General features: G+C 37.8%; 1 protein-coding gene across 17 annotated transcripts in view; it reads right to left on the bottom strand.

Moving 5' to 3' along the window:
- The window catches only part of LOC111139444 (lysine-specific demethylase 6A-like), a 159,996-nt gene that overhangs the window by 71,323 nt on the left and 74,359 nt on the right, over positions 1 to 14,314 (bottom strand). For all 17 annotated transcript variants that reach the window (XM_022491704.1, XM_022491706.1, XM_022491692.1 and 14 more), the window contains one exon: positions 12,388 to 12,508. In XM_022491704.1, coding sequence (XP_022347412.1) covers positions 12,388 to 12,508 — 121 coding nt within the window. The remainder of the gene's footprint in view (positions 1 to 12,387; positions 12,509 to 14,314) is intronic.

The raw sequence follows: 14,314 nt of genomic DNA, 5'->3' as shown, positions 1-14,314 counted from the left end.
ATCAGGTCATGATCCCAGGGTCCTGGGATCGAGCCCCGCATCAGGCTCTCTGCTCAGCGGGAAGCCTGCTTCTCCCTCTCCTTCTCTGCCTGCCTCTCTGCCTACTTGTGATCTCTGTCTGTCAAATAAATAAATAAAATCTTAAAAAAAAAAAAACAAAAAACATGTTAAACCCCTAGGACCTGCCTGGGCCTACTTAGCCATAGTGACTCCATGTTGCCTAGGTAGACAATTTGTTGGCTAATAAATGCCTCAACAGTTATTGATATCAGTTCCAGGTAACTGTTGCTAAAACACACACCTAAAACAAGGCCATTTTGTTTATATCGATTCCAGGTAACTATTACTAAAACACACACCTAAAACTAGGCCATTTTGTTGTCTAATAAACACCTCAACAGTTACTAGTATCAGTTCCAGGTAACCGTTACTAAAACACACAGGTAGGAGACATCCAATCAGCCAAAGCCACATATGTAGATGTCTGCAATTGTGCCCTATAAAACTAGCCTGTAAGACCATGGGGCGTCGCTCTCTTCGGAGGCGGCCCCGGCCGGTCAGTCTGACTTCTAATGCTTGGCATAGAATAAAGCTTTACATAACTCTCACTTTGTCTCAGCCTCGTTCCCCTGGCCCATCAGTCTAACGTCTAATGCTTGGCATAGAATAAGGCTTTGTGTAACTTTGTCTCAGTCCCGTTCCTTTGATAATGGACCCAACAGAACGAATAAAGAAAATACTGTATTTAAAAAAAAAATACTGTATTTATCAGCATATACATATATACAATGGAACATTAATCCAACATTAAAAATGAAATCCTGCCATTTAACAACATGGATGGACCTAGAGGGTATTGTGTTTTGTGAAGTAAGAAGAAAATCCTATGTTATCATGTATATGGAGAAAACAAAAATTTCAAAAGACCTGAATTTAAAAAACAAAAAGCAGGGCGCCTGGGTGGGTCAGAGGGTTAAGCGTCTGCTTTCCGCTCAGGTCATGATCCTGGGATCCTGGGACTGAGCCCCACATCTGGCTCCCTGCTTTGTGGAGAGCCTGCTTCTCCCTCTTCCTCTCCCTGCTGCTTCCCCTGCTTGTGCTGTCTCTCTGTCAAATAAATAAATACAACTTTAAAAACAAATAGAGCAATCAGAAAAAGACATTTTCTTTAATAAACGATGTTGGGAAAATTGGACAGTAACATGGGAAAGAATGAAACTAGTCGAGTTTCTTAGAGAATACACAAAAACAAGTTTGAAATGGATTAAATCCTAAATGTGAGGTATGAAACCATAAAAATCCAAGAAGATAACACAGGCAGTAACCTCCTAGACTACTGGCCATAGCAACATTTTTCTAGGTAAGTTTCCTGAGGGAAGGAAAATAAAATAAAAGCAAAATAACCTACTGGGTCTTCATCAAAATCAAAACCTTCTGGGGGCACCTGGTTCTATTAAGTATCATACTCTTGATTTGGCTCTAGTCATGATCTCAGGGTCATGATCCAGAGCCCTGCATGGGTCCTGGGCTGAGCTGGGCACAGAGCCTGCTTAAGATTTTCTGTCTCCCTCTCCATTTGCCCCTCTCCATCTCTCTCTCTCTCTCTCTCTCTCTCTCTCTCTCTCTCTCTCTCTCCAAAAAAAAAAAAAAAAAAAAAAAGCTTTCTGAACAGGAAAGGAAACAAGAAAACTAAAAGGCAACACAATATACTACAGGTGTTGGAGAGGATATGAACAAAAAGGAACCCTCTTGCACTATTAGTAGGAATGCAAACTGCTGCAGCCACTCTGGAAAATAGTACAAAGTGTCCTCAAATAGTAAAAAAGAGAGCTCATCCTATGACCCAGCAATCAGACTACTGGGTTAGAATACAAAAAACATTAACCGAAGGGATACATGCACCTCTATTTTTATTGTACCTTTTTTTTTTTAAATAACAGCCAAGTTAAAAAAGCGAAAACAAACAAAAAAACAGCCCAAGTATCCACCGAGAGACAAATGGAAAATGAAGATGTGGTATACGATACAAGGGAATATTTCTCAGCTATTAAAAAGAATGGAACCTTGCCATTTGCAATGACATGGACTGATCCTAAGAGTATAATGCTAAGTGAAGTAAGTCAGAGAGAGACAAATACCATATGATCTCACTCATACGTAGAATTTGAGAAACAATCAAAGGAAAAAAGGAAGAGAGACCAAACTGAGAGACTTTTAACTCTAGAAAACAAAGTGATGGTTACTAGGGCGGAGGAGCCCCACCCCCCACTGCTGTGTGAGAATGGGTGCTGGACGGTTGAAACAGGTCATATGGATTAAGGAGTGCAGCTGTGATGGACACGAGGTGTTGTATGGAAGTGCTAAATCACCATACAACTGAAACTAACAGATAACTCTGTATGTTAACTATATTGAAATTAAACAATTTTTAAAATTTAATAAAAATAAATAATTTTTCAAAAAGCTCAAAGATACAGAAAACAAACTGGTGACTGCCAGTGGCAAAGGGTGGGGGATGAGCAAAATGAGTGCTGGTGGCCAAAAGATACAACTTCCAGTCTGTGAAGTCTTAAATAAGTCAGTCAGTCTTGAGAGGTAACATACAACACAGCAACTGTAGTGAAAAATTCTGTACTGTATATCTAAAGGTTGCGTTAAAAAATAGAACTTAGTGGCACCTGGATGGCTCAGTCAGTGAAGCGTCTGCCCTTGGCTCAGGTCATGATCCCAGGGTTTTCAGATCGAGCCCCACATCAGGCTCCCTGCTCAGCAGGAAGCCTGCTTCTCCCTCTCCCACTCCCCCTGCTTCTATTCCCTCTCTCATCGTGTTTCTGTCAAATAAATAAATAAAATCTTCAAAAAAAAAACTTAAAAAGTTCTCATCAAAAGAAAAAAATTGTTTTTCCTATGTATGATGATACTTGTTAACCAAACTTACTCTTGTGATCATTTAGCAATATATACAAATATCAAATCACATTGTACATCTGAATTGTGTACATACACTATACATATAATGCTATATATCATGTCTCAATTTTTTGAACTAATAACTAAAGTGTTGAAGTGAGGAAATCGTGGAAAACTGGTTGGTTTTTTGAGACTATTTTACATAATAATTAGTCACTGAAAATGAATGAAAGCAATGCCTGGCTGGCTGACTCAGTCAGTAGAACACATGAGTCCTGATCTTAGGGTCTAGCATTTGAGTCCAAGGGCATAGCTTACTTAAAAATGCAGAAAAAGAAACTTCAAAAAGCAAGCCCACTTATTTCCATTGTACACAGTGTATATTCCTTTAACAGCAATCTCAATGCACAACACATGACCCAAACTTGAGTTGGTGAGAAAGCCTTAGATTTGCTCCATCACCAGAAGGACACGTGGCCTATCATCCATTCTGTTTTGTTTCCTACCAGGAAAGACGGATCTTCTGGTTTAAAATACACACAGCCTTCCCATTCATTAATCAAAGTAGTAAATTTCAATATCCTACCAGCTAATCCAAGAATGACAGCAAAGAACCACGGAACTTGTTCTCCATTAAAAAACTGGTATAAATGGGGTACCTGGGAGACTCAGTCAACTGAGCATATGCTTTCAGCTCAGGTCATAATCTCAGGTCCTGGGATTGAGTTCTGCAGTGGGCTCCCTGCTCAGCAGGGTGTCTGCTTCTCCCTCTCCCTCAACCTCTCTCCTTGTTTATGCTCTCTTTCTCTCTTCCACTCAAATAAAAATAGTATCTTCAAAGAAAAAAAAAAAACCTGGTACAACTAAATCATCTGAATCAAAAACTTCAAAAACTGACTAAATATATTAAAAGTCTAACTTCTAAAATACATACAGTAACAGTACATCTATTTGTCATGCCTGCCATAATTCTGATTCTAACACTGCCATCTGCTGCTAAATTCACTAATATATAAGGAGATTTATTTGTTTTTTTCTTCAATCTGTTATATTTGTTTTGAATATGTTATATTGGTCTTCCTGGTTTGGAAAACAAACAAAAGTCCTGAAATTAATTACACCCTTTAAAACATGCACATGATAATAAAAGTCTCCATAGGTAACCAAATACTTGTGGAAGACGTTAAAGTCATATAAAAACTCTCACATAAAAAAACAAAGTTAAATACCACCAACAAAAAAGGTCAACACAATGCCACTAAAGGGAATGTGACAGAAACTATACACATTCTGTCTTCTTTTCCAGGATCTAATTCTCAATGTAGTTCCATGCCAATCCTCAAATGAATTCACTACACCTCCGAAGAGTGATCTTTCTGAAACAAAATATCTAGTTACATTTTTCTCAAGCTTGACATTTTTATATGACTACTGCATTACTCCCAAATAAAAATGAGTTATCTTTTCAAAATTATTTTTATTAATATAGACTGTATTATTTGCCCCAGGGGTACAGGTCTGTGAATCATCAGTCTGACACATTTCACAGCACTCACCACAGCACATACCCTCCACAATGTCTATAACCCAACCACCTTATTCCTATCTCCCCAACCCCAGAACACTCAGTTTGTTTCCTGAGATTAAGAGTCTCTTATGGTTTGTCACCCTCCCAATCCCATCTTGTTAAAAATGAGTTATCTTTATCAAAATGTTCACACTGAAGTCCTAGCCATATTTTCTAGCCATAAAGTAAACCTCAAACATTGGGCTGTATACCTCTCCTTAACAGTTGAAAGTTCCTGGCATACCAGGTAGCTCAATTGGTTAATTGTCCAACTCTTGGTTTTGGCTCAGGTCACGATCTCAGAAGCCCCACATGGGGCTCTGATGTCAGAGTGCTGTTCCAGCTTGAATATTCTCCCCCCACCCACCCGCTATCCACCCCTGTGGACAGCAGGGTGCTGTGGAAAGTTTCTGATTTTCCTCTACCAAAGGTACTCCTCACAATACATGTTTTTCTCTACTTCCTCATTCCCTTCTTGTCTAGCAATCAAACATCAGTTAGTAAATTTTTCAGAAGTTAAAAATTAAACAATTATTTTGGGGAAAAATATCAATTAAGCTAATAGAAACAGATACTATTTCATTAATAATGTTCATGCAGGCTTCTACTAAAATAGCACTTTATATTGTTAAGCCTAGAAAACCAAACACTGCCAAAATATAATTGAAAGTCTGTATTAAAGGTATTTATTTCAAAATGCAAAAGAGGTTGTTTGAAGTACCACACTCCAATTATACCATAACTTGTGGTATGGTGTGAACCAAACTAATGCAATCTTGAACAAATCTGCTATGATGAGCACTCTGTAACATAAAGCCTTCTTGACTATAATAGACACCAAACCACATTCTTTCCTTTGTTTAACCACACCCTTAGATATACCTTCTGTCATAATGTTCTTGATCTGCCATAATTATAGGACTGTGACACACATTTATTCTGAAATTTATTCTATCACACAATATTCTTCCTCAAACATTTTTCCCAACTTCTAAGGCTATAAAAGCAGGTCTTAGGAGAGGTGGAGTTGCAGAGCTCTACTGACCTTGAGACTGCCCAAGATAAACTTCTGTCCCTAAGTCTTCTTAATAAACCATTTTTTATCAAGCTAGACCTTGTTGGGGTTTTTCTTAGGTCTTTGGCCTTTGAAAATAATTCTGCATATACCTTCCTCTCACACAACAAGTATTCAGGAAATAACTAGTAGAAAAGCAAATAAAGGTAGCAGTGCTTTATTTTTCATTACAATCTGATGAATATACACATTGCTTAAATGTCACCATTTTTAATACATGTGAAATTTACAATGAAATTATTTTCAGTCTTTTGACAAACAGAAATACTTCTAAATTATATGAATCTATAATGAATTAGAGATTACAATATGCTAATAATTTGAATTCTGTATGAAACTCTTGTGTATGCTCTGAAAATACAGTAGCAAAGACAAAGTAATCTGGAATACCTACCAAAATTAAGGAGTTTATTCAGACGATAAACCCCGTAACTACCTTCTTCATCAAGAAAGCCTTACTACAAAAATATTTTTTTTAAAAGACTTTATTTATTTGACAGAGAGAGAGATCACAAGGAGGCAGAGAGGCAGGCAGAGAGAGGGGGAGGGGAAGCAGGCTCCCTGCTGAACAGAAAGGCAGATGCGGGGCTCGATCTCAGGATCCTGAGATCATGACCCAAACCAAAGGCAGAGGCTTAACCCACGGAGCCACCCAAGTGCCCCCAAAAATAATAATTTAGTAATAACAACAACAATGAACTGCTAAATAAACAATCTGCCTACTGATGCAGTAGAAAGTGTGAACTACATAAAAGCTAATGGATTAAATTCCAGATTATGATTTAATATAAAACACTACAAATGAGATTATGAAATATAATCATATGAATATATATGAGAAATATTCTAATGACAATACTTTACCTATAAAATGATCTGTGTTAACTGCAATATAAACAATTTCAACTGAATTTCAACTGTGAAGCAGATCCAAAATTCTGATTTAAGAAGAATTTTTTAATGATCTTTTCCCTTCTTGCAAAGAGGCAATACAGCACATTTTTCAGTGCAAATTATAATTCAGAGCTCATGAAACTGCTAGCGCCGATTTAATGTTAAAACCTGTTTAACTATTGGGGCCTGCTTAGGCAGAGCAACTCCGTATTGCTTAGATAGACATACTGTTGTTTACATCCACAGACTTCATTCTGGGAATAAACGCCCCAGCAGTTTCTGGGAGTAAACACCTTAACAAAAGAAGCCACGTACCTTGAGGTCTGTGGTTATGCCCTATAAAACCAGCCTGTGAGATCGGGATGGGGTCTTTGAAGGCGGCCCTGGCTGGTCAGTCTGACTTTTAATGCTTTGCACAGAATAAAGCTTTGCATAACTTTCACTTTGTTTCAGTCTCCTTCCTTTGATAATGGACCCCAACAGAAACAACTTCTATTCCTGTTATATACATTTTCCAAAATTTAACAATCATGAAACAGAGGATGAGAATATTTCACATCTGTAAAACATCCTCAACAAATCATCAATTTATGTGGAGAGCCTGCTTTTCCCTCTCTTCCACGTTCATGCTCCCTCGCTGTGTTCCTATTTCTATCTCTCTCCCTCTCTCTCAAATAAATAAAATCTTAAAAAAAAAAAATCTTCAGGGGCGCCTGGGTGCCTCAACTGGTTAAGCCTTTGCCTTCAGCTCAGGTCATGATCCTGGAATCCCAGGGTTGAGCCTCACATCAGGTTGTCTACTCAGTGGGGAGTCGGTTCTACCTCTGCCATTCCCTCTGCTTGGGCTCTCTCTCACTCTATTTCTCTCTCAAATAAATAAAATCTTTAAAAAGAAGTTCACTAACTTAAATTATATTTCCATTAAAAAATACTCATGCATAGGAAATTTATAGACCATGAATTCATTTCTTCACTGAAAGGTAACTTAACTACAGCTTCATAGGATAAGCTGTTGCAAAATACTACTAAAATGGCATCTGAACAAAACTGAATTTTTTTCAATTCAAGAAGATGAATATTTTAAATATCTCCATTACTGGGACACATGGTTGGTTCAGTTGGTTAAACAACTGCCTTTGGCTCAGGTCATGATGCTGGAGTCCGGGCATCGAATTTCACATCGGGCTCCCTGTTCAGTGGGGAATCTGCTTCTCCCTCTGCCCCTCACCACTCTCATGCTCCCTCTCTCTCTCAAATATATAAATAAAATCTTTAATAAATAAATAAATAAATATCTCCATTTCCATTCCACCATTGTTACACTAGTTTTCTCCCTACATATGAACATAGGAGAAAGAATATACTTCTTTCATGCCTGGTAAATATCCTGCATCAAAGATGGAAAAGCCGAAAGAAAAGACAGAAAGAAAAGATGGATCCTTGATTTCATATCTGAACAACTGAATCATTAATGCTTAAGTCTAGACATGAACTAGTCATGACATGAGCTAGTGTTTACCATTATGACATAAACTAGTGTTTACCCTTATTTCAACAAAGTGGACCTGGGACTTAAGTTTCTACACTAATATATTACACTATAAAATACCACAGTGTTATTAGAGAGGTTTCATACCTGGCTAGACTGGGTTAAAGTACTACAGCCCAACTTAGGAAAATTAACAACCTCCTAAAGGGAGATTTTCATTCTGATTCATATCATCATTCATTTAAAAATGCTAAGTAATTATATCATAATATACATAAATTTATCTTCCTGAATTTAACTTTCTGATGGTTAAAATGGTCCCACAACAGACAAGCAGTATTTCTATTAAAAGAGTAAAGTTAGGGCGCCTGGGTGGCTTAGTGGGTTAAGCCGCTGCCTTCGGCTCAGGTCATGATCTCAGGGTCCTGGGATGGAGTCCCGCATCGGGCTATCTGCTCGGCAGGGAGCCTGCTTCCCTCTCTCTCTCTCTCTCTCTCTGCCTGCCTCTCTGTCTACTTGTGATCTCTCTCTCTGTCAAATAAATAAATAAAATCTTTAAAAAAAAAAAAAAAGAGTAAACTTAAAAAGCAAAGGCCAGAATGAAATAAAAATGGAATAACATATAAAGACTAATGGTCAAAAACATCCCAATATTCTATTTTTCACACAGATGAGATTAGCATCAGAAAGCTGTCAGAAGGGGTGCCTGGGTGGCTCAGTGGGTTAAAGCCTCTGCCTTCGGCTCAGGTCATGATCTCAGGGTCCTGGGATTGAGCCCCGCATCGGGCTCTCTCTGCTCAGCGGGGAGCCTGCTTCCTCCTCTCCCTCTGCCTGCCTCTCTGCCTACTTGTGACCTCTGTCTGTCAAATAAATAAATAAAAAGTCTTAAAAAAAAAAAAAAAGAAAGCTGTCAGAAGCTTGAACAAAGGAAAGAAGTATACAGAAAAAGTTGCATGTATCTAAGACATTTTTATTAAAATCAACATCATGTGAAGGTTTGGAACTCCCTACCTAAGGCTAAGGAAATAAAGGCACATACAGGACATTTTTTCTTATGCATCAGTTAAATAAAACTACTTTCACCAGCTGGTGAACATTATCTAAAGCTGCTCTGTGTAAATAAGGGATATTGTAAGTATTGCCAAATCACTAAATCATGGCTCAGCTTTAATTTAAAACGGATCTTAGTAGTACTAACTACTGTATTACTATTATTCAGTTTATCTTCTCTTCACTAACTTTATATACACATTCCATATTTAAGAGAAAAAGTGCTTTTCTCGGTTTTCTTCTAGTCTCCCAATGTTATTTCCAGAACACCTATGAAACAACTCTCCAAAAAACAAGCAAAAAAACCTCCACCTGTAATATAACATGTTGCCAAAAAAATAACACCGTAATTAATTTTGTGCTATATGACATATTTGCATCTTTGATATATTAATATACATACTGTGAATGTCAAGAAGGGATTAAAATCTTTGAATCGTCACAGCCATACTTACATTTTAATTCCACTAAATTCCCATAATATACAGTCTGATAAATGCCTCTCTAAACATGAAAGTGATGTATGTGATTCCACTCTCTACATCTGCTGCATTCTAACCTTGGACTTATTCCTTAGCAATACTATGTAATTTAAATTCTTTAATTTACCAGCAATGGCTCTTATGTTCTTGACCGAATATTTGTGCGCTCAGTACCATTCTTTTTTAAGTTCCTAAAATGCAGAGATAACTAAATTCATTACTTTAAACATCTGAAGAATCAAGGCAGTGAATGAATACAGAGCATAATAAGGGATTAATTCAGATGTCCACTGTGCGAACACTGTACTTTCAGAGAAATGTCTGGCCCTTGATCAAATCCTGAGAGATAATCTCTAAATTCTTGGAAGAGGGGCAACGGGGTGGCTCAGTCGATTAGGCGTCCTGATCCCAGGGTTTCTGGGTAGAGCCCCATGTTGGGTTCCCCACTCAGTGGGAAATATGCTTGTCCCTATGCCTCTGCCCTTTCCCTGCTCGTGCTCTCTCTCTCAAATAAATAAAATCTTTTGAAAAATATGAAAATAAATAAAAAAGAAAAATAAAATAAATCCTTGGAATATCCTACAAGTGTGCCCTTCTATACCCAGAGCCTTGAGTCATCCATATGATTTATGAGACCATTACTTTTGCTGAGGGCCTGAGGCCACATGTTATCAGTCTGACCTTAGAAGGAGCTGCTGTTGACTGAGTAAGTAAGGTCAGCCAGGTATGCTCTCCATATCCGCATTATCAATGCCCAAGATTACACACATAATGTGGGAAACAAAGGCAGAAGAAAAGTTATTAAATTTCCTTACTACCTAGAGCCCCCTGACAAGTCCTTGAAACAGGGAGAGTGACCTTCCTCTAGTGACTCCACTGCCTTCACCTTAATACTCTGCTAAGGGCAAAAGGCAGTCCTAGCCTGGCTGATCCCCTGTAAGCCTACCTTAACATATAAAAATTCCTTTGGAGGGGCACCTGGGTGGCTCAGTGGGTTAAGCCGCTGCCTTCGGCTCAGGTCATGATCTCAGGGTCCTGGGATCGAGCGCCGCATGGGCTCTCTGCTCAGCAGGAAGCCTGCTTCCTCCTCTCTCTCTGCCTGCCTCTCTGCCTGCTTGTGATCTCTCTCTGTCAAATAAATAAATAAAATCTTAAAAAAAAAAAAAATTCCTTTGGAAACTTCCTTTATCTCTAAACCCTCCAAGATGTGTGCTGCAATCATCCGGAAGCATACAGCCCACCAATATACATCTGAAGGGTCTCATGACTAAGGTTTTATTAGATAACTTTGCTTCCAAAATTCCTCAGAGACTTATGCTATCCCTAACCCTCTCCCAACTTTCAAGTATATAACGGGCCACTTCTCAAAATCCCAGAGCAGCTCTTTCTGCCCACGGGTCCTGTCCTGATGTTTAATAAACCACCATTTTGTACCAAAGATGTCTCAAGAATCCCTTCTTGGTTGTCAGCTCCAGACTCCACTCCACTCACTCATATTCTAAAACTTCGTCACACATACAATGGAAAAGAAAAAAAAACTTAGAAAGGCTTGGATAAACGACCCTGGTTGGGAATCCTGTTATGTTATCACACATCTTTACAGGGAAAATTGAGTAATATTCACATGATTCTGCAATGGGACAGGATAAACAGGACTCTTGTCTCTCCTGGACTCCATCTTTTTGTACTTTCTTCTTTGATAATTTTAACCTGTATTCTTTCACTGTAATAAACCAGCCATACATACAACTGTTTTCTGAGTCCACTGACTTCTAGAAATCACTGACATTAAGGGTGGTTTACGGGATTCCTAATCACATACAGTTTTTATTTTTTTATTTTTATTCTTTAAAAATTTTTTGAAGATTTTATTTATTTGACAGAGAGACACAGCAAGACAGAGAACACAAGCAGTGGATGGAAAGAAGGAGAAGCAGGATTCCACGGCCAGGGACGGTGACTTGAGCTGAAGACCGCTGCCTAACAACTGAGCCACCCAGGTGCCCCCCCAATACAATTTTGAAATAATGTCTATTTAGCATCTGCATGTTAGTGAGCTCAGAGTAAGTCCTGCCATATGCAACACACACACACACACACACACACACACACACACACACACGAACCACCTTTGCAACCAAGATATTCTATAATAGAATTATATCAGGAAAAGAGCAAACATTCAAAATGGTCACATTCACAAAATCTGTTGTATTTCCCCAGAAACCTGAATTCTTTCAAAGAGCAATGCTTTTGTTTTGCAAAGAAACTCTAATCCCATTAAGAACCTCAGAAAACATAAAATGATAGCATAAACACTGAAACTGGAAAATCATAAGTTTTGACAAATCATATTTACATTAGAATTAAGGTGTTTAACAATAATGTATATTGTTTTTTGCAGTGATATTTTTACTCAAAAACTAGCAGTCTTAACAGATAAGAATCTCTTATTCAATTTTGCTCTGACAGGTGTTTTGCTACTAGCTAGAAGTGGAGACATTTCTAATCAATCTCAAATAAAGGCTAGCAAAAGATTACTGGCACAGCATCAATAACCAACTTCTCTGTCTTTATAATGGCCAGCATTTTACACGCGCAAATGAATAAAAACCGTGTTCCATAATAACGAAGCTTAGGATTAAACATTTTTAAAGATAAAATAAAAACAAACCAAGTAAACAAAATCTAAAACACTAAACACTTACCTCGCAAATCGTACCATCCAATACCCTGAAATTCAACCCTTTTTAACCCTTTAGGTTTCTTTCCTAAATGCATTTTTTTTAATGCATTCATTTTTTAAGTGGTAGTGTAATACCAACATTTTTCAGTACTGTTAACATTTAACACATACACACACAAACACACACACACACGGAATAGTGAGTATCCAAAAAAAAAAACCCAAGATACCTACCTTTAAACTAGATTCATAGTCTGTGTTCACTTTGAACATAAGCCCAAGTCGTAAATGAATTTCCTTGGCTCGACAAAAACTGGGATCGACATAAAGCACCTCCTGAAATGCTTTAATTGCCCTAAAAAACAAAGACAAAAAAGAATCTAAGGTTCTAATACTTACATGTAATTTTCCTGGCAGTCCAGGAAACATTCTGGTTACACAATTTTAACAGAAATTACAACTTTATAAAAACATTACTAACGACCATTTTAAAGTTAGAAATAGGTATGGAGGGGCGCCTGGGTGGCTCAGTGGGTTAACCGCTGCCTTCGGCTCTGGTCATGATCTCAGGGTCCTGGGATAGAGCCCCGCATCGGGCTCTCTGCTCAGCAGGGAGCCTGCTTCTTCCTCTCTCTCTGCCTGCCTCTCTGCCTGCTTGTGATCTCTCTCTCTGTCAAATAAATAAATAAAATCTTCAAAAAAAAAAAAAAAGAAATAGGTATGGAATCTCAGTCGATTTTTTTTCTCAAAATTTACAAATCATTCAACAATTTTTAAAGGGTTCATAACATTTTCAGTGAAAATACTAACTTAAAATGTTTGCGAAGAATGTCAGACAGTTAATGGTAGGAACATTTTTAAAAGAGCAACAGGGTAAGAATGTTAATTTTCGGGGCGCCTGGGTGGCTCAGTGGGTTAAAGCCTCTGCCTTCGGCTCAGGTCATGATCCTGGCGTGCTGGGGATCGAGCCCCGCATCGGGCTCTCTGCTCCGCGGGGAGCCTGCTTCCTCCTCTCTCTCTCTGCCTGCCTCTTTGCCTACTTGTGATCTCTGTCTGTCAAATAAATAAATAAAATCTTTAAAAAAAAAAATGTTAATCTTCATTCTTTACAGCTCCATATAAATCTACTTTTAGAAACTTCACTTTCTCCCACCACATTTTTCTATACATTCTCCTTGGAAACTATCATTGGTATAATGTGTTACATATAGGAGTTAGTATTTACTACTTCCATATGGAATTCCTACAATACAGTCTTTTCCATAAATATTATTATCCCAATAGCAATGGAGTACACCTTTGTCATAAATCAAGGACATGTATTTGTGGGACCGCTTCTGCTTTCCTCAACTATATCAACGTTCATTTGTCTATCTATCTTTGTTGAATTCTGTACCATCTTAATTATTTTGTCTTTTTAATAAGTTTTGATTATGAGTAGAGAAAAATATAGGCTAGATATATTTTGAATATTTTTTAGTATTTGATCTATGTAAATTATCTCCTCAAAAAAAGAGTATGATACAAGCTAAAAATATTTTTGAATCTCAATTACAACTGACCCCTAAACAATGCAGGGATGAAGGGCACCAACTCCCATCATAACAAGAAAATCCACTTACCACTTTTTACTACCAAAAACCTAATTATTAATAGCCTACTGTTGATTGGAATCTTTATCGATAACGTAATTCAATTAACACATTTTACAATATGTATTATAAAACAAACTCATAATAATGTAAGCTACAGAAAACACATGTCTTTAGTAAATCATTTTGGTCAGGTTCCTACTTTTAAAGTAGTGTGTTTCTATATACACTTATTACAAAATTAAGCATTTTATTTTTTTTTAAAGATTTTATTTATTGATTTGACAGACAAAGATCACAAGCAGGCAGAGAGGCAGGCAGAGAGAGAGGAGGAAGCAGGCTCCCTGCCGAGCAGAGAGCCCAATGCGGGGCTCTATCCCAGGATCCTGAGATCATGACCCGAGCCGAAGGCAGCGGCCCAACCCGCTGAGCCACCCAGGCGCCCCAAAATTAAGCATTTTAAAGGTAGAAAAAATATACAGACATCACTTAAAAATAAATTATCAAAATTTACATTCATCATTCACAACCAACATTGTCATACACAATATTAAAAGCAGTATTTTCAA

Source organism: Enhydra lutris, unplaced genomic scaffold, assembly GCF_002288905.1.
Source record: "Enhydra lutris kenyoni isolate GAN:26980312 unplaced genomic scaffold, ASM228890v2 scaffoldscaffold108, whole genome shotgun sequence".
Classification (NCBI taxonomy): Eukaryota; Metazoa; Chordata; class Mammalia; order Carnivora; family Mustelidae; genus Enhydra; species Enhydra lutris.
The sequence above is the reverse complement of the archived record's forward strand: the minus strand, read 5'-3'. Positions and strand labels throughout refer to the sequence as shown.